This window comes from Rhineura floridana, chromosome 3 (assembly GCF_030035675.1).
Source record: "Rhineura floridana isolate rRhiFlo1 chromosome 3, rRhiFlo1.hap2, whole genome shotgun sequence".
Classification (NCBI taxonomy): domain Eukaryota; kingdom Metazoa; phylum Chordata; class Lepidosauria; order Squamata; family Rhineuridae; genus Rhineura; species Rhineura floridana.
The window spans coordinates 127,206,864-127,233,152 of NC_084482.1; the positions used below are offsets into that span (position 1 = coordinate 127,206,864).

The window sequence follows — 26,289 nt, forward strand, 5'->3', positions numbered from 1 at the left end:
GCACCATCTACTTACAAGAGGGAAGATATCAGTAGGCTATGGGCACCCCTATGTTTGTAGAAGTACAAAAAAAAAGTAAGAAACAATCCTGGCATGGGGAACCCCCAACACAGCCCATGGAGGGCTGGGCAGAAGCACTGTGGAATGCAAAGTTACTCACAATGTCAAAGATAATGCTCAATAAATTAGACACACCTAGGCTGAGCTTGAGTTGTTCTCTGGAGGACAACCTCCCTTTTTGAGTCCATTTGGCGAAAATTACCTTTACTATAAATTCATTGAAAGTGGCCAAGCCACTTTCAAACAAAAACGCAGAAGAAAATATGGTTTTCCAGCCTTCACACAGACTCCTGTCCTGTATAAGTAGACTGCACCCTTCCAAAGCAGTGGAGTGGAGGTAAGAAGAACTTTGGCTTCTTATTTTAAATATATTATAAACAGAGCAAAAAACCATGCAAATTCATGGAGCTCTCTGGTTACTCGTTTCCATATCCTTGACAATGGCTCGGTGTATTTATCCTAGAATACAGCAATGCTACATGAATCAGGTAGCCAACCCTCAGATTAATATCTGCCAAAAAAAATTATTCAGAGGGACCTTATAGATGGCTACTCAAATGTAAGTCCCATTGATTTCAACAGCATGTGATTCCAGGCCAGTGGATATAGGATAGCAGCCACAATGTAAGAAGTGGATCTGGGGAAATGGTGGACTATACTAATGCTGTCAAGTAGAGATGGAACATGCAGGTAAAAATATTGGAATGTTTTAATGTTAGGAACTGAACATAAAGCCATACGAATGAGCAGTGTTGTCCAGTTATATTTCCGTAAGAATTCTTGCTAGAGCAATGTCACTGTAGTGACCATGTGAATGGAGCTGCATTGCCAGCTTTTTAATTTTTTTCCTGTATGCAATGTTGAGTTTAAGGTTAGAAGTTGTATGATATTGTGTGAAGGGAGGCTATTTTTGCCCATAACTGCCAACAACAAATGTGAAAAGACCATGGTGCAACTCCTGTACATTGAAATGCTAGAAGGGGGGCACGCAAATCAGGATTTTTTTAATGTCATGAATATGTGCATCGAATGGCTCATATGCATAGCTTAATAAGCAGCATTATTAACAAGGTAAGTGGGATGTATAATGAAAGAAATTAGATAAGGCCATGTGTACACTGACTGTTAATTCACTTCAGTTTTGCTGTGCTGATGGTCCATCTGCCATAGAGCATATTTTAATCTGCTCTAGCATTGCTCCCAGTTTTCACTCAAATAATATTAGAAACCGGTCTGCCTACTATTCAAAGCCTCTCTCGAGCTTTGGCTTGGCAACTAATAATAGATGCTAATGAATGGACAGCAGATTCCCCCATGGCTGTTTGGATGGTCTGCTCTCACTTACCTCACTGCATGGGAGGAGGCAGACTTTTCTCCTGAACAGAGAGCCATTGAGCCTACATTTTGATAACACAATATTTTCTATCTAAAACGTATTATTTGTTTGCTATTATGTACAGCAGGCTCCCCCCACTGGTGCCCTCCAGCTGTTTTGGACTGCAACTCCTATCAGCCCTGACTATTGGCCATGCTGGCCGAGGCTTATGGAGGCTGGAGTGCAACAGGTTGGGGAAGGAAACTGCAAAATATGCATCTATGACACAGCACAGTGGAAACTGCATCCATTTCCCATGTGTGTACCTGTTGCTGCAGTTGAAGAGAAATAAAATACGTTAAGAAAGAGGCTTTAATTCAAAATGAGGAATCTAGGGATCAAGGCTGCCTAAACAGGTTCTGCCCTCTGGCTCAGAAGCCTTGCTCCTTAAACCCAGATGTGGGATGGGGCAGTTGTTGTAGTTACTCATCAGTCAAAGTTGCCTGTATCTGTTCACAAGTACGTTTCTTTCTTGCTTCACAAATCTCAAGGTCACTTCTTGGCATTGGTTGCCAGGTCTGAGCCCTGGTGATAATCATATACTATTCTTAAATCCTATTTTTCATTTGGAAAAGTAGGTGGCTCAGTGGGCTCCAGTAGTGTAGTGGCAAATTCAGAAATGCAGGATCCCTTCATAATAGTCACAGCCACACACCTTCTAAGCTTATACAACCTTCAAAGATTGTAGGATTTTTTGGCAAGGCTTGAATATTGCTTTTGGCTTCTCTAGCACCATCACCATTTGACTATTCTTTCACACTGACAGAAATATTGCTTGATGCACAGCCTAACTTGAAAAATGTCCTCCCATTTGGTAACATTGTTACTTATTAGAGGAGCTGGCATCCCAAGGCTGGGCAGCCGTTGCTTGATGGTGGGTAGGGCTATTCTTGGTGTCTTTGGAGAAGGAAGGAGGACTTCAGGATGCACTGGCTCCAACAAGCTCAGCTCAGCTTCATCACTTTGTTGATCCAGTCTACGTAGAGGGAGACGCGGATGAAGGTAGCAGGCTTCTCTTTGTGTGCACATACACGGTTCGGGGTGATCACACCTTCTAACACCCAGCAGTCATGCGTCAAGCAAGCCAAAGGGCCTCCAAAGTCACCCTGCAGGAGTGGAGTGGAGAACATAAGAACATAAGAAGAGCCTGCTGGATCAGGCCAGTGGCCCATCTAGTCCAGCATCCTGTTCTCACAGTGGCCAACCAGGTGTCTGGGGGAGCCCGCAAGCAGGACCCGAGTGCAAGAGACGGACTGTCAGTTCCAAGAAAAGCACATCCCCAGTGCCTGAAGAGCAGAGCAACACTGTCAGGGATGGAACACAGGATGTTTTTTTCTTATTCCTAGAATTTACTTAAATGTGTATGTCTTCCCTGTCATGAGTTCCTTTATTTGCAGATTCCCACCTGCAGTTCTTCTCTCAGAGGACTGTTTCCTGATGCTCATCCTGGTCTTTCTAGGCTTTTCCTCTCCCTCTCTCTATTCCCTCTGTGCAGGTGCCTCTTTCCCTCCAAGTCCTCCTCTGGCTTCTTGTGAACAATCCCCCTGATTCCGGCCTTGCTCACCTCACAGGCCCCCACACCTACTCGCAGGGGTGCTGTACACAATTCACTCTCCTTCACACGGCCTCGAAGGGCGACATTGCATTCTTGGTTGCTCATGACTGGCAGCTTGGCCACATTGAGGACGTTTTCATTACCAGTGCCTGTGTGGGGAGCAGAAGCAGAAGCTTAGGGTTACATGATTAGGAGGGGAGTCACCATGAGGGCAAGAGCACCACCCCCTGAAACTTTATTTATGGCACCCCAGCCTGGAAGAATGTATGCTGATGGGCGGGGGAGTGTGGAAGGAAACTAATTGGCTGCCACATGGGGTGAGAGCCAAAGATAACATTGGATGTGAGACTCCTCTGGGTAAGAGGTAGGCTAGGAGAGTCTGCACTACCCCAGGTGAGAGATGGGCTGCGCCTCCTGGATGTTTGAAGAGTAAGTCTCAGATCAAGAGGTTTATCATCTGGAACATGGTAGTGTTTTGTACAGAGCTTGGAAGATTACTTTAAAAAAGTAATAAATTACAGTTACAACTATATGGCACAAAAAATAGTAATTACTGTTACAATTGCTCTGAAAGTAACTGATTACTTTTCCTCAAAAGTAATCACTACAATTACATTTCAATTACTTTTTTAAAAAAACACCTGCAAGATGCTGGCCTTGGCTGCTGCACATCTAAGTAGCCTAAAACAATATTAAAAATAAACACACACATACAGACGGAGTAGAATAATTGTTTTTATCCATAAGATAGCAATGGTGGTCTCTCAGCTGGTAAGGGAGGTGGGGAGGGAGGCTGAGGCCACAACTCAGATCTTTACATATCAAACCAAGTGCAACCCCTGCTCCACTCAGGCAGCAAGCATAATCTCTCTCACTTAACCACCTCCCGAACCCTGCCCTGCCACCAACTAAGGGACACTCACCCAAGCAAACATTTTCCCCTGAGATGCAAAAAAGTTAAAATACTGCAAATGCAGCACAGTAGCCAGAGAGGGTGGTGGAGGCCACTTTGTGTGCCAAATGCAAACACAGTATTCACATACATACACACACACACTGTCATCTTTCACCTCCGCAGTTCTTTATCTCCATTCTGCTGCCGCCTACTTCTCCTCCTTTATCCATATTCTTGCCCTCCGGCTCCTTTTTCCCTTCACTCCATTCTTCACCACCACCATCCATTTTGTTAAACAATTGTTTTCTCCACTCCACCCCGTCTCACTCTCCACCTCCTCCCTCTTCCTCTCCTACCCACCCAGGGCTGGTTCTAAAGGGCTGCCAGGTGGGCAATGGCCTGAGAGCCCCTGGAGCTACAGGGGCCCCCTCAGCCACCCCTCCGCTCCCCTTCTGCGATCCACGGCCCCCCACGCCCCCCCACCTACCCATCCTGTCTTTTACCATTGCCCTTAACAAAGATGGCATCTGCGGTTTCACTAAGGTACTGAAGTCGCTGCCGCCATCTTAGTTGATGGCAGAGATGCGCACATGTAGAACGCACGCATGCCATCAACAAAGATGGCGGTGAAGACGTCATCCCCTTAGGGAAACCGCGGCCGCCATCTTCATTAAGGGCAATGGTAAAAGACAAGAGACAGGTAGGTGGGGGAATATGGGAGGGCTGCGTGCGTGCATGCGCATGCATGCACACGCCGGGGGCCAGGGCAAGCTGATGCCCAAGGGCCCCGGCATGCCTGGAGCCGTTCCTGTACCCACCCACAGAGCATGAGGGAAGAGCGACACTGCACAGAAGCCCAGTTTCGGGCACATGATTTTCATCCACGAATCAGAGGAGCAGAAGACTTCCCCTGCTTCCCCCCCCCAAGTAATGCCCAAAAGTAATGCTGGAAACATTACAATTACTCCACAAAAGTAATAAAAGTACTCCTACTTCTATTACAATCAAAATGTAAAGGAATTACCCACTCATTCCTCAAAAAAGTAATGAATTACAAGTACAGGCATACCCCACTATACGGACCTTCACTTTACGGACACTTGCGAGTACGGACATATTACCAGTAGCAGTGCACCATTCCCCTGTTTACGTAAGCTCGCTTCGCAAGAACGGACACTTAACGGCATGACACCATCGCCCAATCAGTTTGTCTTCAAACACGTTTCGCTTTGCATCTCTTTGATTTTGTGAGTGATTAACTTTACTATTTTCATTTGAGATAAGGCTGTCAAGTACTGTTTATTTACATTAACGTGATTAGCTCTGTGATTAGCCTGGGCCTAAGTGAATACTACGTTGTTGTGATTAAACTAGAAAACAATTTAATACAGATCTGCAGCCTTTTGCAAGAAGTTTTCCTGTCCACCCCACTTCCCATTTTGGCTGTTTAGTATTGGTGGAAGTTCATGGGATTTGTTTTTTGTTTTTAAAGAACATTTCTGTTGAGAGAGAGATTATGCAAACTTCTAAGGATTACAGTATATCAAGCCCTCTGCATTCCTCTGGATAATTTCATTTGCCAAAAAGTTTGTTCTATTATTTTATTTGGTATTGTAAATTTAGCCATCTTGGTTTTCTTTGGAAGGAAAGGCAGGATACAAATCTGTTCATAATAAATAAATAAATAAACATCCACAAGAGTTTTTGGCAAGGCTTGGAAATAAATATTAACGATGTAACCTATAAATGCTGGAGCAAATTGGAAGAAGTTGCATTAGACTTGTTTCTTGGAGATCAGATCAGTTAAGCCAAGGGCAGCTAGATGAATTGTGAGCGCACTGCTGCCCAACCTCTTCCATGTCATCAGCTGCTCACTGAGACACAATCCTAACAGCCTACCTTACTTGCCTGATATAAGGCTTGCTGGCCACAGTATCTTAATCAGTCCTACCAATTCAGACCATCAACCCAGCTGTAAAAGCCAGCCTAGTGTCGCTTCTGTTGACAGTCTGACCTATTTTCAGTCATCTTTGGGAAGACCAACTTGTGTCAGCACAAAGCTTAGGTTGGCAGTATAGTAGTACATAATGGCAGATAAAAAGAAAAGTCGTAAACCTATTACCTTAGATATGAAGCTTAAAATGATTAAACTGTATGATGAAGGTGTTTCTCAAGCTGAGATAGGCTGAAGGCTAGGCTTCACTCAGAGTACAGTTAACACGGTCATGAAGAGTAAAGAAAAAATTATTGCAGAAGTTATGAGTGCTACGCCAGTTAACACAACAATTAGAAAAAGGGATAGCATTGTTGCAGACATGGAGAGACTCTTAATAGTTTGGATAGAAAATCAGACTACACCCAAGTTCCTGTAAACCAGGCAATTATTCAAAATAAAGCCTTAAGCCTATTCAATGACCTGAAGGCTAAGAAAGGTGAGGCAGTGAAGGATGCCAAATTTGTTGCAAGCCGTGGATGGTTTGATAGGTTCAAGAAGAGGTCTAACCTTCATAACATCAAAGTGCTAGGAGAGGCAGCTGCTGCAGATACTGAGGCTGCAGAAAGCTATCCAGGAGACCTTGCCAAAATTATTGAAGACGGAGGCTACTCCAGGGATCAAATTTTTAATGTGGATGAGACTGGGCTGTTCTGGAAAAAGATGCCTGCAAGAACCTTCATCGCAAGAGAGGAGAAAACAATGCCAGGCTACAAGGCAGCTAAAGATAGAATAACCCTTCTGTTATGTGGCAATGCTTCTGGTACCTTAAAGCTAAAGCCCATGCTAATTTATCGTTGGCAAAACCCTAGAGCTTTGAACAACTACGTTAAAACTAGACTTCCAATGCATTGGAGATCTAATAGAAAATCATGGGTGACTGCAGCCCTTTTCGAATAATGGTTTGACACCTGCTTTGTACCAGAGGTGAAAGCCTATTGCAAGGACAACAATATCCCTTTCAAAATTTTGCTCCTTGTAGACAATGCTCCTGGCCACCCTCGAACATTAGATGAGCTGAACCCTAACATTCGAGTGGAATTCCTACCACCAAATACCACCTCACTACTGCAGCCCATGGATCAATGTGTCATAGCCACCTTCAAGTTGAACTACTTAAAAAGAACATTCAGTAAGTGTATTGCAGCAATAGACAATGAAGACGGAACAGGGCAAGAAGTCCTAAGAACATAAGAACATAAGAAGAGCCTGCTGGATCAGGCCAGTGGCCCATCTAGTCCAGCATCCTGTTCTCACAGTGGCCAACCAGGTGCCTGGGGGAAGCCCGCAAGCAAGACCCGAGTGCAAGAACACTCTCCCCTCCCAAGGCTTCCGGCAACTGGTTTTCAGAAGCATGCTGCCTCTGACTAGGGTGGCAGAGCACAGCCATCATAGCTAGTAGCCATTGATAGCCCTGTCCTCCATGAATTTGTCTAATCTTCTTTTAAAGCCATCCAAGCTGGTGGCCATTACTGCATCTTGTGAGAGCAAATTCCATAGTTTGACTATGCGCTGAGTAAAGAAGTACTTCCTTTTGTCTGTCCTGAATCTTCCAACATTCAGCTTCTTTGAATGTCCCCGAGTTCTTGTATTATGAGAGAGGGAGAAGAACTTTTCTCTATCCACTTTCTCAATGCCATACATAATTTTATACACTTCTATCATGTCTCCTCTGACCCGCCTTTTCTCTAAACTAAAAAGCCCCAAATTCTGCAACCTTTCCTCGTAAGGGAGTCGCTCCATCCCCTTGATCATTCTGGTTGCCCTAAAGAAATTCTGGAAAAGCTACAACATCTTGGATTGCATCAAAACTATAAGAGATGCTTGGAATTACATAAAGGAAACAACAATGAAAGTGGCCGGGAAAAAATTATGCCCACAGTTAGTTGATGATTTCGAAGGCTTTGAAGATCCTGTAGCTAATGTTACTGAAAAAATTGTAGAGATGGCAAGGCAGTTAGAGCTGGAAGTGGAGCCAGAAGATGTTGCTGAGCTTATGGCGTCCCATACTGAGCCCCTCAGCAATGAAGATCTGGAACTTGAAGAGGAGAGAGAAGAAGAAAATGTGCGTGAAGAGGATGAGACCATCGAACAGCCTGAAGGCCTAACTTCAAAAATTCTCTTGGAAGCTTTCCGTCATCTTGATAACGCCATGGCTCTTTCTGAAAAACATGATAGGGACTTTGAAAGAAGTTCCAAAGTCAATGCTATCATTTCAGGGGGTTATGCCTGTTACAAAGAAATCTACAGGGAAAAGAAAAGAGCTACGGTTCAAACCTCCTTAGACACCTACTTTCACAAAAGGCCAGCAGCACCCAGTCAATCTCCCAGACCATCAACATCCACTGAAAGTCCATCTCTAGCTTCGACATCAGCCCCAAGCCCTACTCCTACAATTATTGCTACTTCAAGTAGTCCATCCAAATCGCCAGCAAGAAAGCGTCTAGCCCTTGATGACTCGACTTACAAAATAGAAGATATGCCCTCTCCTTCATCCTTCCTACAATAAATTTTCCTTCATCCATTTCACATCTGCCGGCCGACATTAAAGGTAAGCTAACCCTTTTTCTTATTTCTGTTTATTTTAGTTATAGTTATTTACATCAGTTATGCCCATATATGACAATTGCAGTGCATCAATACAGTGAAAAAAAAGGTGGTGCTTCACTTTAAGTACATTTTCAGTTTACATACTCGCTCTGGACCCATTGCGTACGTTAATGCGGGGTATGCTTGTAGTTGGTTACTTGTAACTAATTACTTCCAAGCTCTGGTTTTGTATACAACTTTTTTGTTTTGGTATTAGGCAGTTGTCTCTCTCCTGTTTAGTTTTAAGCTTTTAACCTAATTTTAACATTTGTATTATTTTATACAATGTTGTAGGGATTGTGTTTACTTACTGATGATATGATTATTTCTAGTGGTTTCTAATACATTTTTAGAGCTGTTATACTTACTGTTCATTTCATATGCTATGGGCACAATTTTGTGGGAATGTGGCATACAAATAAACGGGGTAGTGGAGATCTCTGCCATAGCTGGGCCATGTTGTGTGAGGCAGGGCCAGATGGCGGGGGGAAAGTGTGCATAAAACCTTTTTATTCAACTGGAGAACAAAAGTGCAAGCGCCAAGACTAGGTGTGACAGGAAAGAAAGAAAGTGAGAACTGATGGAATCAGAAAGAGCTTCCGGTTAATTGGGAGAGTGAGTACCTGCCAGGCCACAAGTCCGGGAGGGGGATGCTTCTGGATACAGCTTGTGTCACTGAAGGCCCAGGTAGTCTCGGTGGCTAGAAGTACCTTTCATCAGCTGCACAATTACTGTAGAAGTGTCCCTGGACTGAGAGAGGTTGACCACAGTAGTTCAGGCATTGGTGACTTCATGACTGGATTACAGCAAAGCACTCTACGTGGGGCTTTCCTTGCACTTGATCGGAAAGCTGCAGTTAGTGCAGAATGCTGCAGCCAGATTGTTGATGGGAGTGACTGTGATGTCCCTGTATATATATGACTGTAAATATGGTAAGTGTGGGTTTATTAGAGTGTATATGGTAAGTGGACTGAGTGAGAGGGGGAGTACATGGGCTGGAATGCTGGAGAATGTTGTATTATGATTGGCTGAGCGTTTGAGTGTCTGAAGGTATAAATGAGAGGATGATAGTTGGTTGAGAGTTCTGTTGGTGGGAGTTCTGAGGGAGGCTGTTGGTTGGTTTTGTGGGTTGGATTGGATTAGGCTGGTAGTGAGGCAGGTTATTGACGTCTAGTAACACAAAGAGTAATGCATCTGATGAAACCATATGCTTGTTAAACTATACCTTTAAGTAATCTTGTTATTCCTGTGTATATAAATAAATATTTCTTGGTTTACCTAACGCCTGATCCTTGGCTGGGTTTACACAGACCAGAAGGGTGGGCAGGGCATATACCAAGGTTGGGAAACTGTATCAATGGTGGCAGTGGTGAAGAGATAGTGTAACATCATCAGGTATCCAGAGCAACCCAGGGCTGTATGTTTTATAGGCACAAAGATACAGGGGGGTTGTGGCCTGCAAGTGCACCCAGACACAAAGTAGCAATAAGCCAGGAGGAGACTAAGGCACAGTCTCAAGGCAATATTGTTTTACAGGGAGTGACTGGTGGTGCTGCCTAGCAGTGGGATCTTGAGAGATCTTTGCTAGAGCCGGTGCGAGAACTGTTTAAAGACCAGAATCCTGAGATGGGACCGTGACAACGCAGTAGCCACAGGCGGGATCCTAGCAGGTGGTGGCCTGAGGTGGGATCCTGACAGAAAGGGTCCTGACAGTGACACCCTGCCAGCATATAACACCTCTGCTCAGAGATTTGCACTGGTTGCCCATTTGTTATCAAGCCAAGTTCAAGATGTTACTATTTGTATATAAAGCCCTTAATAGTTTGGGACCAGTCTACTTGTAGGACCACCTTACCTCATATGTGCCCACTTGAGCACTTTGATCTGTGGAACAGGCACTGTTACAGGTATCACATAATACTCATTCTGCACTTGCAAGATCTTTTTTTAGTGTGGCAACACCTATTCTTTGGAACTCCCTGCTTATTGACATCAGACAGGTGCCTTCACTGTATTCCGTTCAGTGCCTGGTTAAAACTTTTTTATTTAGGCAAGCCTATCCAGACACATAAATGTTGGTGTGTTTTAATCTTTTTAGTCTGTTCTGTTTTAATTGTTTTAAAAATGTTTTAATTACTTGTTTTTAATTGTTTTATTGATAATTTTTAATGTTTTTTGAAAACCACTTAATGTTTTTACAATCATGTGTTATACTAATTTTGTTAAATAAAAATAAATGCCGCTTTTGATCTTGCAAATGGACTATCACCCACACTGGTTTCTATGCCAGAGTGGGAAGACTTACACCAGGAGCTTCCATCTGAAGTTACACCTTTCGGACTATGCAGGTGAGAAGCCCTATTATTGAAACTCAGTTGCCTCTACCTTATTGTTTAGTTTTTATTGTTTAGCCCTTTGATGTTCTGATGTTTTATATGTTTTTGCTTTGTACGTCGCTCAGAGTGGCTGGGTAACTAATAAATCGAATAAATAAATAAATACATACATAAATAAGCCTGTTCATATTACAAAGTGTTGGGTGTGGGATTGTCTTTCAAAATGGTCCGGAAACTGCAGATGGTCCAAAACAGGGCTAACTGGACTGAGGAATCCGGTCATATTCCTCCAGAACTTTATCAACTGCACTAGTGCTCAGTCCATTTCCAGGCCCAATTCAAAGTGCCAGTTTTAACCTTTAAAGCCCTTAATGGCTTAGGACCAGGTTACCGGAAATAATTGCCTTCTCCCACATTTGCTTACTCTGACCTTGAGATCTTCTTCAGAGGCTCCAAGTACTCTGCCAAGTAAAGTGAGATGGCTGACTTCCAAGGCGAAGGTCTTCTCAGTGGTGGCACAGTGTTTTTTGTTTTTTCTTTTGAGGGACAGTGGTAGTGAATTGCCCTTCCCAAAGAGACTCCCCTGATGCCTTTGTTATGGTCATTTCAGCACCAAGTGAAGCTGTTTGTTTTTAATTTCCAAGCCTTTTTTTAAAATTGAGATTTTAGTGTTCTGAACCACTATTTATATGTTGTGTACCTTAGTTATCTGCTTCTATTACCATTTTAATATTGTTATGCTGCAAAGTTATTTTATAATATTGTATTTATAGATAGATAGATAGATAGATAGATAGATAGATAGATAGATAGATAGATAGATAGATAGATAGATAGATAGATAGATAGATAGAAGATAGATAGATAGAAGATAGATAGATAGAAGATAGATAGATAGAAGATAGATAGATAGAAGATAGATAGATAGAAGATAGATAGATAGAAGATAGATAGAAGATAGATAGATAGATGATAGATAGATAGATGATAGATAGATAGATAGATAGATAGATACTAGCATTTTATGTTGTAAGCCACCCAGCAAACAATTATATTAGATTGCCTTATATAGCTACAGTAAATAAATAAATAATCCGACCACCAATCATTTCCTAAATATCCTTTTTCCTGGACTGTACCTCTGGTGTCACCCCATCCTGCAATCTCACAATCTGTGTTTACAGGCACAATGTAATGCTCAGGCGGAAGACAGATCAGTGCCACACGCTGGTTCAGAGTTGCTGGCCTGCAGAGAAAAAGAAAGGCTATAAAACCACTAACATTCAAATCAGGGAGCCAAGGCCATGTGCAGGGTCAGCACCAAAGGGCCCCTGCAGCCCAGAGGGGCCCCTGAAGGGCCCCTCATTAGGGTGTGAGAGTAGCACTCCCCTTCTACAATCTGCGGCAGGGTCTCTGCTGTGGATCGCAGGGATGGAGCTTCCAGGCCGCCTACCCGTTTGCTCTCTCCACCTACCTCTCTCCTGTCTTCTACTGCTGCATGTGCTGTTGCCGCAGGGCTGCCATCAACCAAGATGGTGGCAAAAGCTTCTTTAAGGGGCTGATGCCCCTACTGCCATCTTGGTTGATGGCAGACATGTGCGCATACATAGCGTACCACGCATGTGTGCCATCAACCAAGATGGCGGGGAGATGCATCAGCCCCTTAGAGAAGCCTCCGCCACCATCTTGGTTGATGGGAGCCGTGAGTACGCAGCACACGCAACAGCAGAAGACAGGAGAGACATAGGTGGAACAGGCAGGAGCCGCGCATCTAGGGCAGGCTGGTGCCCAAGGGCTACAAATTGCTGCAAATTGCTAACTGTCCCAATGTCATGCCCATGGCCAGCTGGTTTTATGCAGCTGCCATCCACCCAGGATTTATATTTTTACATGCCACTGCTAAGGATGGATCCATTAGCTGGTGCTGCTTCTAAAGCATTCTGTCAACCTAACAGGCAGTATCGATTTGAGTCTGTCTTTGTCCTCTATTAGCTGCTTTTACCAGTCTGATTTTTCCTGCTCTCCTATAATATTGATATTTCATTTCAGAATATTGATATTTTGAAAGAAAATACCGATGGTTTGAAAAAACTCCTGCTTGGAGTTTGGTAACATGTGCCTCTGAGCATATGGTGAGCGGTGGCAACACCTGCAATCAGCCCAAATAATAGAAAGAAGACATGCTGTGCTGATCTTGTTTTAGCAGGGAGGAAGCAACATTATTAAGACAGTTGATATAGTTCAGATGGTCATTTAAAGTCTGATTTACTTTGCAATTTTAGTGGTTTCCTATAGGAAATCATTTTCTTTTGCTTTTATTTCTATGAATATGTGAAGTACAGCAACACTTTGCAAAATTTACACTAAAAAAACCTCCAAACATAATTGTGGAATAATGGCATTGACTTCTGCAGAATAGTCTCCAGCAGACCTCAGAAGTGTCTCAATTTGCACAAGATAAAACAGTGGGAGGTGAAATATATTCTAGCAAAATTCTAGGTGTGCTGTATGTTTTTAATTGACTATGCCCACCTTTCCTTAAGTGGAGTAGTTTAATTATAGCAGGCTGAAAACATGCATCTTGGGCAGGCCAAGTTTGTTTTTTCCAACAGCTACAGTCATTGCTTAAGTAGCAAGATATTGTAATCAGTCTGATTTTACATCAAACTGCAGTTTCAGATTTTACTGTTAATGCACCCAAAATAGAAATAGAACATAACCTCCAATCTGAAACACAAAAGGCTGTCTTCACCGTCATATGACATTGACCAATAAAAAGACTTTGAAATTAATGAAAATAAATTTGACATGGATTTCTAGGAGAAATAATGAGGGAAATAACATTTTCTAGTTTAGATTCTCTGTAGAAACAGTAGTAACACAGGAAAGAAGCAGAGTAAGAAGAACATCAACAAACATACAAAAATATAATTCTCCATCTTTAGAGATGGCAGGTGTTGCCACCACTCACCATATGCTCAGAGGCACATGTTACAAAATCCTTCCAAGCTACACAGCAAGTGGATTGGAGTGTGAAAGACCAACCCAAATGGTGTTGGCATTTTGACCAATTTGTAGGGCAGTACAATATCTCAGAGAGGAGGTCAGGTCTCCTGCTCCCCTGGTGCATTCACTATAGCTGCCCAATTTCCCTGCTTTTTAAAGTTTGATAGAAATATCTGTGGGCTATAGGTACATTCTTAAACCGCAAGGGTTTTTTTGCCTATTAGTGAATTATAATCCTATTTCCCTGGAACTCACCAGGAAAGAAGAATCTCAGAATTTGGCTTTCAGGAGAACATCACTCCTGTAAGGTCCAGGGAAGGGAGGTACCAATGAGGCAGAGAGAAAGCAACATCCTCAAAAGCTTAAACTACTGCCAAGTTGAGCCATGGGCTAGATATCCTGTCCCAACTGCTAGACATTTTGATTTAAACCACCACACTTTACCCTCTCTGTCTGCCTACTCCCTCTTGTAGCAGGTCACTGCCCTCACAGACTGTTCGCCTGCAGAGCATAGTTCTCCTGAGAATGAACTGCTGGTGTGGAATTCTAGTTCAAGACAATGGTGCCCCAACCTCCAAGATGATATAAGGCATTCCACATGGTACATCTAAGTTATTGCTCCAGATGGGCCATCATTTAGCGTTAAGAACCCAGGCCAAGAGGCAAATCAAACAAAAATGCAACAAAATATCTGAGGCATCCAGGAGCCTACCATAGTAATAGTATGTGTTTATATATATCTTTTGATTAAATAATAATAATAAAATTTCCAAATATTTATATTGTTTTCTTTTAAACATCATTCCCTTCCCAAGCCTAGAAGGTCTTGTAGCATCCAACTGGACTCTCCATGTCAGGAAGGGAGGACTTCTCAAGAACCAGGGTACAGATCAGATATTCCAAATGTGAAAGTGCAATTGGTAATTAGGATCCATACGCAGGAAGGCTTTGTTTTCTACATCTTCGGCCAGAGGTGGGGAACCTCAGGCCTGGGGAACAAATGCAGCCTTCCAGACCTCTCTGTCTGGCCTTTGAATTCACCTCACTGGCCCTGCATCATATCCCTTGAGTGTTTTGGCCTGACTAGAATGTGTCCTCGAACTCTGATAATGCCTCTAGTTTGTCTGGATGGAGGATAGAGAGGGGTGTGGGAAGGGATGGACTCCTCTGTTTTTTTATATTTTGTTTTTAAGTGTGGCCCCCTGGTGGTCGTTAACGATCCGATTCCTTTTTCCTTTTATATCTTTTCATTTTTACGACCTCTAATATTTTTTCTTTACAGAGAATTATCAATATTATAATCACTATTTATTCATGAGTCTCCACTGGTATTGATCTTTATTCTGAACTCTAATTATTACCTGTTTACATTCTTTTTCAAGTGCGTTGCAGAGCCAATTAAGGCAGATAATCAAGTCAGTGTCTTCCCCCTTGCTAATTACAATCAACACCTCATTTCCCCCTGCTGCTTTCTGTCTGTCAGTTGCAATCAACACTTCATTGACATCAATGAACTGAATGAACCATCAATGGACTGAAAAAAGTTCTTTACCCCATCTTAGGATGCAAAACTTAGAAGTCATTTTCATTCTGTTGGAGATACAGCGTCCATCTCCAAAAGGCCACTCACCTTTCCAGTTTCAGCATCACCAGATGAGACGCAGTGGGGCCACATACAATCTTAGCAATGGGGATGGCCTGTTTGTCAGGGTCGTTAGGACCAGGGTTCTTAAAGAGGGTTCCAAGCCAGACTTTATAACCAGATAAGTCAGCGTCACTGCCAACAAGAGGAACACACAGTTAGCACTGGGCTCCCAGGATTCAATGGCAGCTTCCCCAATAGATCTGCCTTACAAGCACATTATGATTGCACAAAGGAGAGGGCCTTTTTAGTGGTGGTACCCCAAGTTTGGAGCATCCCCCACAGAAAGCCATGACTGGCATCAACATTGCACCTTTACAGCACCAGGTTAACATGTTCTTGTCTGACCAGACATTTTACATTTGTCAACAATTTACTTTTTAGTTTTAGCTGTGGCGGCTGCTCCCAACACCAACAGAATTCACATTAAAGCATTTTAAAAAAATAAGAGTTTGCAGCTGTCCTGGCCCTTGAAAGTGAACTTTCTCCTGTTCCAGGTAGGGCCCAGATCCCCGAGCCCAAGTGCTCACAGCTGCCCTCCGACATAAACTGCCATCAGCAGCAGCAGCAGAAGCCTGGGGAGCAGCAGCTGAGCGAGCCCGAGGACATGGGGAGGAAGACAACACTGAACCAGCAAACAGCTTCACTGTAATAAATGCTTGTCGCCCTTCTGCCTCTCAAGAACTCCCCCCCCCCGCTAAGATCACCTCCTCTTTCTTGGTGGTGTTGATAATGATAATGTTGTTTCTATTTAATTTAATTTTTGTATATTGTATTGTTTATATTGTATATTATGGTATTTTTATACCTGTGTTTATTTTTCTTGTAAGCTGCCTTGAGGGCCTTTGGCCGAAAGGCGGGGTATAAATAAAATGTAATAATAATAAAAATAATAATAACTTGAACTGGATATACATTTGCTGAATGCAGCTCTGATACAGGAACTAAAGTTGCTGTTGACTTAGCCCATCAAATGAATTGAGCTAGCCCAGCCTCCCCAAACCTGGTGCCCGCTAGATATTTTGTACTACTACTGCCATCAGCCCTAGCCAGCATATTTGATGGGAGCTGTAGTCAAAAACATCCAGACGGCATCAGGTTGAGGATGGCTAAGCTAGGCTGTAGCGGCACAGGGCTGCTTCTTTATATGGCATTTTCCCCCCTTTGCAGAGGTTATTTACATCTAGGATAAATGACTTACCAGCAGTCAATTTTTCAGCAAAGAAATCCCACTCCAGTGGCAGTTAATTACTACAGCTACCAGCTTCCCATGGGCACAGCAGTATCAGAAATAAGGCTCTGGCACAAAACAATTTTATTGAGTTTCCCAAGGGACTCCAGAAGGAAATATCGGAGGAGAGCAGCCCCAAATAAAAGGCAAATAAAATGCTTACCAGGAGGAGAAACATTGGCGTGCACTAATGACCCACTGCTCTTTCACCAGCGATCCTCCACAGAAATGGACTCCTTCCCTGAAAGCCAGAAAAATGGGTCAGATACGATGACATTGGAGAGACAGTAAACTATTTCATTGAGACACCATGTCAACTCCTCCAACACTGCTGCATTCTCACCCAGTGTTCCTGTATTTCATACCCTGATATTCATCATCCCTTCCTGTGCCTGGCATCTGTGTTTTCAATTCACTTCTTTTGGACTGGCAGGACCAAACATTTATCATATAAAAGCTGTTTGTCAGCCATCTGCTGAGAATTTTGAGTGATGAAGATGACAGATAAAAGGAAGCAGGTGGTGTCACAGGGCTGGCATGTTCCCTTTACAGATTGGGACTACTGAGGGGGTTCTTCTTCTATCAGCATCTACTCTTGCAGGCCAGATTCTCTTGGATATCTTTCCCATATCAGCTGTGTCCATACCACACCATTCAGCCCTTATGGAAGGCCCTCACCGGCATCCCTACACTCCTCTCACCGATTACGGATGCTGACCGTCCAAGGCGAGTTCCCAGGGCGCCCTCCGATAATACGAGCCCGGACTTGCTGTCGCTCGTCCCTCCTGCCACAGTGGTCAAAGACCACATTATCTGCAACCAGGAGTTTAGAGAAAAGTCAGGCACAATGTCCTCAGGAAGCTGCCGTTTAACAACAAAGCAACAGGTGTTCATTTCCAAAGCTTATTGGCAGGGTCAAGTTCCCCAGCCCAGCGCGCTCCCTCAACATCAAAACTGCCTCTGTCACAGAACATCATGTGCAGGAGACTTACCCGGGTTCAGCAGGATAGATGGCTTCTTGTCACCAGCTGAAGAAAGAAAACATAGGCCTGGTTCACCCATGCAGAACACACCACTTGATTTCTCAACAGCTGATTACTAAGTATTTCAGGGATGGTGAAGCTATGGACTAGACTTGGCCAGTCAAGCCACTACAAGTGACCTGCCAGCCCCCAGCAAAAGCCCATCTCAGCTCAGTGCAGCAATGAGGCAATTTGAACCTACACACGCACAGACACACACATATATGCAGGCACATCCCACTGTCTCTGTGTCTCTCTCACACACACAGACAGACAGAGGCACACCCCACACTCACCCCACTGCAGTGTTGGGCTGAAAGAAGAGGAAAACCTCTCCGCTCAGCTCAATGTTGCGATGGGATGATTTGTCCATTGCAGCAGGGTTTATTCTAAGCATTATTTCCTGGTGCACAAGCAGCCAGCACACTGCCCGCCCCCAAACTAGTCAAGTAATCTGTCCCATAATATACTATTAGCAGGGCTTTTTGTGTGACAGTACACACCAGTACAAAGTACTTGCACCTCTTTTTTGCTGCCTATGCCAGCCATTTTGTGCTGGCACCAACAGTACTTTTATCAATATATGAATACTGGCACCTCATTTTTTTTTACCAAAAAAACACTGACTAGTGTTATAAGGTTATGAAAATTTGAAAGGAACCAGTATTTATCTTCATTTTCTGTTTATTTTTATATTTTCTCATCTATTACTTTTTTAGAAACTACCTAGCTTCTTATTAAATCCCATATGCTCAACTGCACAAATACTTATTTCACACTGCACATTTTTTTTAACACTACACAAAATGTTTCTAGCTTCACATCAGAATAAACCATGCATTGCAGCACTGAGCTACAGTTAACATTTAAGATGCTGTAACTGAGAAATTGCCCCACCATAATGCTGAGCAGAGAAGAGTGGTTTAGCCCTCTCCTCTCAGCCCAGCAATGGGGTGATTTGCATCTCTGTTGCAGTGCTAAGCATTAGTCTATGTAAGTGTGTGTGTTTGTGAGTGTGTGAGAGAGAGAGAGAGAGAGAGAAAGCTATGTGCCTATGCACTGCATATATGTGTATGACAGCGTGTGTGATGTGTAGCTGCATGTGTGTATGCAAGTTTGTATATGCAGGGTTTGCATCTCAAAACGCTCATGAAGGTTCTTGTGTTGCAAAGAAACATAGAAACTAAGGGAGCAGGCAGAACAGGCAAGATAAGCTTCACTCCCCTTAGCCAGCAACCATCCAAACGGGGCACAAAAGGCCTTGGGAGGGACACAAGCTGCCCACTATGGGTAGAATGGTCAGGGAGTGACCGGGACAGGGTGGGCCCTGCACTGGGAGGGGCAATGTGCTCACTGTGACCATGGTCTTTATTTCACCATTGTCTCAGATACTCACCACATGGCTCAACGGCACAGTAATCAAACTGAGTGTTCTGATCCATGGTGTAGCACCAGGGCCCATGGCTGTCATTGTCAGGGTTGCGGCAATAATTCTCTTCAAGGCGCACAGTAGGGAACATGGTAGGGAAGACCCTAAGAGGAAGAAAGGACAAGTATCCCTTCAGCACGTCACCACTTGACGACCTCTCATTTCCTACCTCCTTATATTTCCCTATGCGGAAGAAGTCTTTGTCACTCAATAGATATGCCAATGTTAAATATTTGTTGTGGATGATTTGGACATTTGGAAGACTCTCCATTGAGCAGGTACTCAAATGGCAATATTTTTGTTGCTGGAAAAATGCATTTCTTTTCCCACAGCTAGTGATTCTTTTGTACTGCCTCAAATGCAATTTCACAAGAAAAGTAACATAATGACACAGGGGGAAAGGGGGGGTAATTTTTCTGTTTTATTTTCTTCTTTAGGGAGCCAGTGTGGTGTAGTGGTTCAGGTGTTGGACTACGACCTGGGAGACCAGGGTTCGGCTCCCCACACAGCCATGAAGCTCACTGGGTGACCTTGGGCCAGTCACTGCCTCTTAGCCTCAGAGGAAGGCAGTGGTAAACCCACTCTGAATACCGCTTACCATGAAAATCCTAATCATAGGGTTGTCATAAGTCAGAAGCGACTTGAAGGCAGTCCATTTAATTTTTTAGAGGCTACAAACTGCCAAGCAATGCCACTGAAATGTGGGAGTATCCACTCAGGTAGTGATTTATACTTCAATGAAGTAAAAAACATTGGTAAGGCTAGCACCTCCCAACCCAATGTCCCATTTTTTGTTTTACTTTTTTAAAAAAATTAGTTCTTTGTAGGCTGTGTGCTTCCCTCTCCAGTGCTAGTACACAACTGATTGATTGACTGAGTTTATTTATATGCTGCCTTTCCACAGTGAGCTGTGCCCAAATCAGCTTACAATAAGCATTCAAATGATTGAGGTAGGAGAGTCAGTTTACAAAACAACAATAAATTCAAACAGGGCAAACACAATTTAGCAAACATAGAATAAATTCAATATTACAAAAGAAAATAATCTAGACTTAAATACTTAAGTACAAAATGAAAAGAAAGCTAACAGACAATGAAGTTTCAGGTGCTGGTCTTGTTGCACTTCAAGGAGACTCAGCAGCTTGGCTTAAATATAGTTTGGAGGGGAGGGATTCTCTCACCAGGCTAACTGACTTGCAGCTGCCTTCCTCATCTCCACCCTCCACAATATTTCCACAAACATACGATGCTATCTCCTCTGCAGCAAGACAATCCATCCTTCCCCACTGCTGTTACATAGGGATCTAGTACAGTGCTGATTGCCTTGGTTCTGTACCAATACAATGCCGGCAAGTTCAGGTGACTAACCTGAAATATTTTTTAAAAAACCCTCTCCCTCAAAAGAAAAAACAAAAACAAAAAACACAGCACACATTATTGCAGCTATGGTATCTCCTCACCGCCTCTTTCTTGAGGGAATGTCCAGGCCTTAAGGCTTTTGGGGAGGAATTTGGTAGCTAGACCTACAAAGCCTAGGCGAAGTGGGTCTTTTACTTCAGGGCCCTGCCAATTAACTTCAGAACTCTTGCGGATGGGGGGGGGTTAATCAGGATCACAGCCCCACTGACAGACAAGCCATCACATACTCACTGTGGTTTGTGAGGTGACTGCTCCTTCCACTCCTGACAAGTGATTCCCTTCCGGGTCTTACTAACAGTACCTTGATATTCTTCTCCATTTCCACGGTAACAGTCTGTGGGGAACAAAAGACCCAACAGAGTGCAACTGCCTACTGTACATTTCAACATCCTCTCTGACACACTTAGCCATAAGTACATAAGAGCCTGCTGGATCAGGCCAAGGGCCCATCTAATCCAGCATCCTGTTCTCAGAGTGGCCAACCAGATATGGTATGCCTGTGGGAAGCCGGGAAGCAATCCCAGATTTTTAACCACTCTGGACATTATGGTTTCATCAGCAAACTTGGCTACCTCACTGACCTAACTCTAGATCCTTTATGAACAAGTTAAAAAGCACAGGTCCCAGTACTAATCCATGAGGGACTCCACTTTCTATATCCCTCCACTGGGAGAACTGCCCATTTATTCCTACTCTCTTCTTTCTGTTTTTTAACCTCATCCGCAAGAGGACCTCTCCTCTTATTCTATGCCTGCTGAGCTTATTCAGGTGTCTTTGGTGAGATACTTTGTCAAAAGCTTTTTGAAAGGCTAAGTACACAATGTCAACTGGATCACCTGTATTGAAATGCTTGTTGAATTCTCAAAGAACTCTAATAGGTTAGTGAGACAGGACTTATCCTTGCAGAAGCCATGCTGGTTTTGCTTCAGCAAGATTTGTTCTTCTATATGCTTGATAATCCTAACACAGAAACTCTTATCCCAACTCTCTCTTAACCTCTCAAACATCCAACCACACACAAAAGCCGTTTTATGCTGTAAAATGTAATATAATAGCATGGGCACTGCCCAGACTTGAATGGGAAGAGAAAAGAAGGAATCATTGCAGGAAGGTTCTCATTAGATCCCATCTGCAGACCAGACGATCCAGCTCTCACCTTCCATCTCCACCTCATCAACACAGCGTTTGATCTGGAAGCAAAAAGCCATCCTCATGTTGATGAGGTTAGTGAAACACCAGGGAGCCTCTGAGTCATCTGGGTTCCGGCAGTAATTCTCCTTAAGGTCCCTAGAGGTTGCAAGGGAAAATATCAGCAGCCTCCTCACCAGTCCACAGGAGCATCAAGAAGCTTCTCATTGGGTTCAGCAGTCTCCAAACTTCTGGGATCTGGGCACCCTCAAGGATCCCTCCATGTTGCTGGATAAGGATGTTAACTGCCACATGATGTCTCTACGGCACCATAAGGACCCTAAATTTTGCTAATACATCCGACATTGGCAAAGGATTTCAGAGAATTCTGGTAGCCATATTTCTGAAGCCTTGTCATAATTAGCCATACTCTGGTAATATCTGGGTTGGATTACTGTAATACCTTATATGTGGGGCTGCCTCTGAAGACTGTTTAAAAATTTCAGTTTGTCCAGAACACAGCAGCCAGATTACTTACTGGGAGTCCTGAACTGAACACAGGAGATGAAGCAGAGGTTTTTTCCATTGCTTCAGAGAGCAGGACTAGAATAAATGGGTAGAAATTGCAAGGAAGGCTATTTTGGTTATGCTTTAGGGAAAACTTCCTGACAGGTACAGTATTAAAGCAGAGGCTGAAAAGCCATCTGTCAGGGATGCTGCAGGGATGCAAGTGACTTGCTGTGAGCAGGGGGATGGACTAGATAACCTTCAAGGTCTCTTCCAAGTTTAAAATTCTACTAGATTGCCCCATTGTTAAAAATAAGATCTGCAATGGCTTTCAGGTTGTCACTCAGCTCATTGCAAAGTTCTGGTATTGACTTATAAAGGTCTAAGTGGCTTGGGACCAGGTTACTTCAAGGACTGCTTGTCCCCATAGAAAACACCCTATTTTCTGAGATTATCATCTGATTAACATACTTTGAGTCCTCCTGCCTTCACTGGTGACTGGGAACAGGACCTTCTCTGTAGTGGCACGCTGTTTATGGAATTGCCTCTTAGAGATAATTGTACAGTGACAACAGGGACTTTCTTAGAAGTGCATAATCGATCTTTCTGTCTCCTCAAGCAAGTGATGGATACTTTTTTTCTTGCTTGGTTGGTTTGTTTGTGTCCCTGTTTATTTTTAGTCTAATATAGAATTGGATTATTTGATATTCATTGTTTTCATATTATCCATTTTTGTAAGGCTCTTTGAGGGCTTTTAAAAAAACGTAAAATGTTTTAAATTAAAAAGAAGTCATCTAAGTCTGTTCCGACATTTCAGAAGTTTTTAAGAACAGGAAGGAACAGGAAGATGGCTTTGCTATCTCCTCAGCGACTTTTCCCAGTAATCTATTCTAGGGGTGGGGAACCTCAGGCCCAGGGGCCAAATGTGACCCTCCACGACTTTTTGTCTGGCCCTCAGGAGTCTCCCCAGGCCACTCCCCTCACTGGCTCTGTCCCGCACCTTCCTCCAGATCTCTTGCCTGGTTGGAATATGTCCTTGAACTCAGGGCCGAGGCACTTGGGCACAAGCCTGCCCCGGGCCCCGGTGCTCCCCTTCTGCAATTTGCAGCAGGATCACAGCCGCGGATCGCACTGTGAGAGCTTCAGAGCCCCCGCCATTCCCTTGCTCAACCTACCTTTCTCGGCTGTTGTGCGGTTGCACATGCAGCACTGCCCTTAACCAAGATAGCAGCCTAGGTTTCCCTAAAGGGCTGAAGCCTCTGCCACCATCTTGGCTCATGGCAGGGATGCAAGCGCATAGCATGTGTGTGATCCACAGCAGCAATCCTGCTGCGAATCACAGAAGAGGAGCGGAAGGGCACCTCAGGGCCCCCTGTAGCCCCAGGGCCCCTCAGTCAGGGCCCCACCTGGCTGCCCTTTGCAGCCGGCCCTGCTTGAACAGGAATCATGCCTCTTGCTTGCCAGGATGGAGATATGTACATGTACTATAGCCTTTGTGTGGCTAGACTGCAGCCTATTTGACAAAAGAAGAGTCATGTCGGCTACCCCACCCACCACTGGCATGTGGCCCTTGAAAGGTTGTCCATTAGAGAATGTGGCTCTTGGGCTGAAAAAGGGTCTTCACTCCTGCTTTATCCTTATCGTACCATTACATAAACTGGACATTGTTAAGGCAAGTTCATTTGGTCCAGCTAGGCCACCTAAATAGATCCAGCTGCATGTAAAGACTCCACAGGTACCAGACTTAAATTCTGCCAATATCCAAATACACACACAGAGAGAGAGTGCAGGCTGGCGGCTCTGATGTCAGTGAGGCAGTGAATCCAAACTTTCAAGGAGCTATCCAAGGTGCTGGAGAACTCCTTGAAAGTTTGGACTAAAGCCCAGAGTGGATTCACTGCCCCACTGACGTTGCAGCCACCAGCCTCCACTGTATGTACTTACTTGCACTCATATTTCTCAGGCAGGAAACGGTGAGGGTGAGGTGTCTGAGAGTCCCAACGCTGGCAGGGGATGCCTGATGTAGTGATGTTCACAGTGCCTCGATAGTCTTCTCCTTTCAGCCTGAAGCAGGTGGTTGTTGTTGGGGGGTGTCGACGTTTTTCTGCTTTCAGGGATGCAAAAAAAGAGAGCCACAATTAAAAGTCATAAAACTATCTTAGCACATCAATATAGTATACAGCATAAATAAGACAGAAAAACAGCAGCTGCAAAATTAATCCTGAACACACTTCAGAGGCCTTTTATATCTAGATTATTTGTGGAGAAGGTTGCAGCTGAAATTTAAATTTTAACAAGTGATCTTTGGGATGCATGCTTACATTCTGCCTGATGTTTTTTAAAAAATGATTAGCAATTTCAAAACTGATTTTTAGACTTTAGGCAATTGCATATAGATGTGTGTGCATCACCAGTTTGAGGGTGGGGAGGGAATCAGAGGATTGTGTGTATCAGGTGGATGGTGGTGCAAAGACAAATGGGAATTTTTCATCTCAGCTGCCTGCATGTCTTCAGCCACCCCCTGGGCTGAGTGCCTGCGAAGTGCATTAAGGATCATTCAGTGTTTGGCTCTATAAGCATTTGCAAATACCCCTTGACTGAAAATCAACATATCACTGTCAAATCTCATTTTTACTGGCTCTTGGAAGGCTGTGGATCAGGGAGTCCCAAACTGTGGTCCATGAGCTTCATTCAAATGGTCCACAGGAAAAGGGACCATCCATCACATGAAATATTCATATTGATTTTTAATTTATATTGTATTTTCTTGTATTCAAATTGATTTGAATTCAAACTGTAATACAATAAAATACAGTATGTAAGAAGTAAATTCACTAATAGGCAAAAAACTTTGTGGTTTAAGAACTTTGTGGTTTAAGAACATACCTGTAGCCAACAGATATCTCTATCAAACTTTAAAAAACAGGGAAATTGGCCAGCACCAGGGGAGCAGGAGACCTGACCTTATCTCTGAGATATTGGACTGCCCTACAAATTTGTCAAAATGCCAACACCATTTGGGTTGGTCTTTCACAGTCCAATCCACTTCCTGTGTAGCTTGGAAGAATTGGGTAACATGTGCCTCTGAGCATATGGTGAGTGGTGGCAACACCTGCCATCTCCAAAGATGGAGAATTACATTTTTGTATGTTTGTTGGTGTTCTTCTTTCTTTTCTGTGTTACTACTGTTTCTACAGAGAATCTAACCTAGAAAATTATATTTCTCTCATTATTCCTCCTAGAAATCTGTGTCAAATCTATTTTTATTAATTCCAAACCCTTTTTATTGGTCAATGTCATATAATGGTGAAGACAGCCTTTTGTGTTTCAAACTGGAGGTTATGCTCTATTTCTATTTTGGGCACATTAACAGTAAAAGCTGAAACTGCAGTTTGATGTAAAATCAGACTGATTACAATATCTTGCTACTTAAGCAATGACTGTAGCTGTTGGAAAAAACAAACTTGGCCTGCCCAAGATGCATGTTTTCAGCCTGCTATAATTAAACTACTCCACTTAAGGAAAGGTGGGCATAGTCAATTAAAAACATACAGCACACCTAGAATTTTTCCAGAATATATTTCACCTCCCACGGTTTTATCTTGTGCAAACTGAGACACTCCTCATGTCAATTGGAAACTATTTTGCAGAATAGTCAGTGCCATTATTCTACAATTGTTTTTGGAGCTTTTTTTTTAGTGTTGCAAAGTGTTGCTGTACTTCACATGTTCACAGAAACAGAAGCAAAAGAAAATGATTTCCTACAGGAAACTTCACTAAAATTGCAAAGTAAATCAAACATATTTAAAGTGACTATCTGAACTATATCAACTGTTTTAATATTGTTGCTTCCCCCTGCTAAAACAAGATCAGCACAGCACATGTCTTGTTTCTGTTCTTTGGGCTGATCTCAGGTGTTGCCACCACTCTCCATATGCTCAGAGGCACATGTTACCCAGTTCTTCCAAGCTATACAGCAAGTGGATTAGACTGTGAAAGACCAATCCAATTTGTGTTTGCATTTTTACAGATTTGTAGGGCAGTACAATATATCAGAGAGGAGGTCAGGTCTCCTGCTCCCCTGGTGCATTCACTATAGCTG

The 26,289-nt window shown here is 43.4% G+C and overlaps 1 protein-coding gene across 3 annotated transcripts in view; it reads right to left on the reverse strand.

Moving 5' to 3' along the window:
- Positions 1-751: 751 nt before the first annotated feature.
- Positions 752-26,289, reverse strand: part of MST1 (macrophage stimulating 1) — an 80,494-nt gene continuing 54,956 nt past the window's right edge. For 2 of the 3 annotated variants that reach the window (XM_061617835.1, XM_061617833.1), the window contains exons 8-18: positions 24,132-24,294; positions 21,709-21,839; positions 20,784-20,886; positions 19,101-19,237; positions 17,675-17,710; positions 17,384-17,495; positions 16,846-16,923; positions 15,440-15,586; positions 11,943-12,049; positions 3,000-3,139; positions 752-2,541 (exon numbers count right to left, since the gene is read on the reverse strand). In XM_061617835.1, coding sequence (XP_061473819.1) covers positions 2,380-2,541; positions 3,000-3,139; positions 11,943-12,049; positions 15,440-15,586; positions 16,846-16,923; positions 17,384-17,495; positions 17,675-17,710; positions 19,101-19,237; positions 20,784-20,886; positions 21,709-21,839; positions 24,132-24,294 — 1,316 coding nt within the window. In that variant the 3' untranslated portion in view covers positions 752-2,379. The remainder of the gene's footprint in view (positions 2,542-2,999; positions 3,140-11,942; positions 12,050-15,439; positions 15,587-16,845; positions 16,924-17,383; positions 17,496-17,674; positions 17,711-19,100; positions 19,238-20,783; positions 20,887-21,708; positions 21,840-24,131; positions 24,295-26,289) is intronic. The other variant, XM_061617834.1, reaches the window with a different exon arrangement.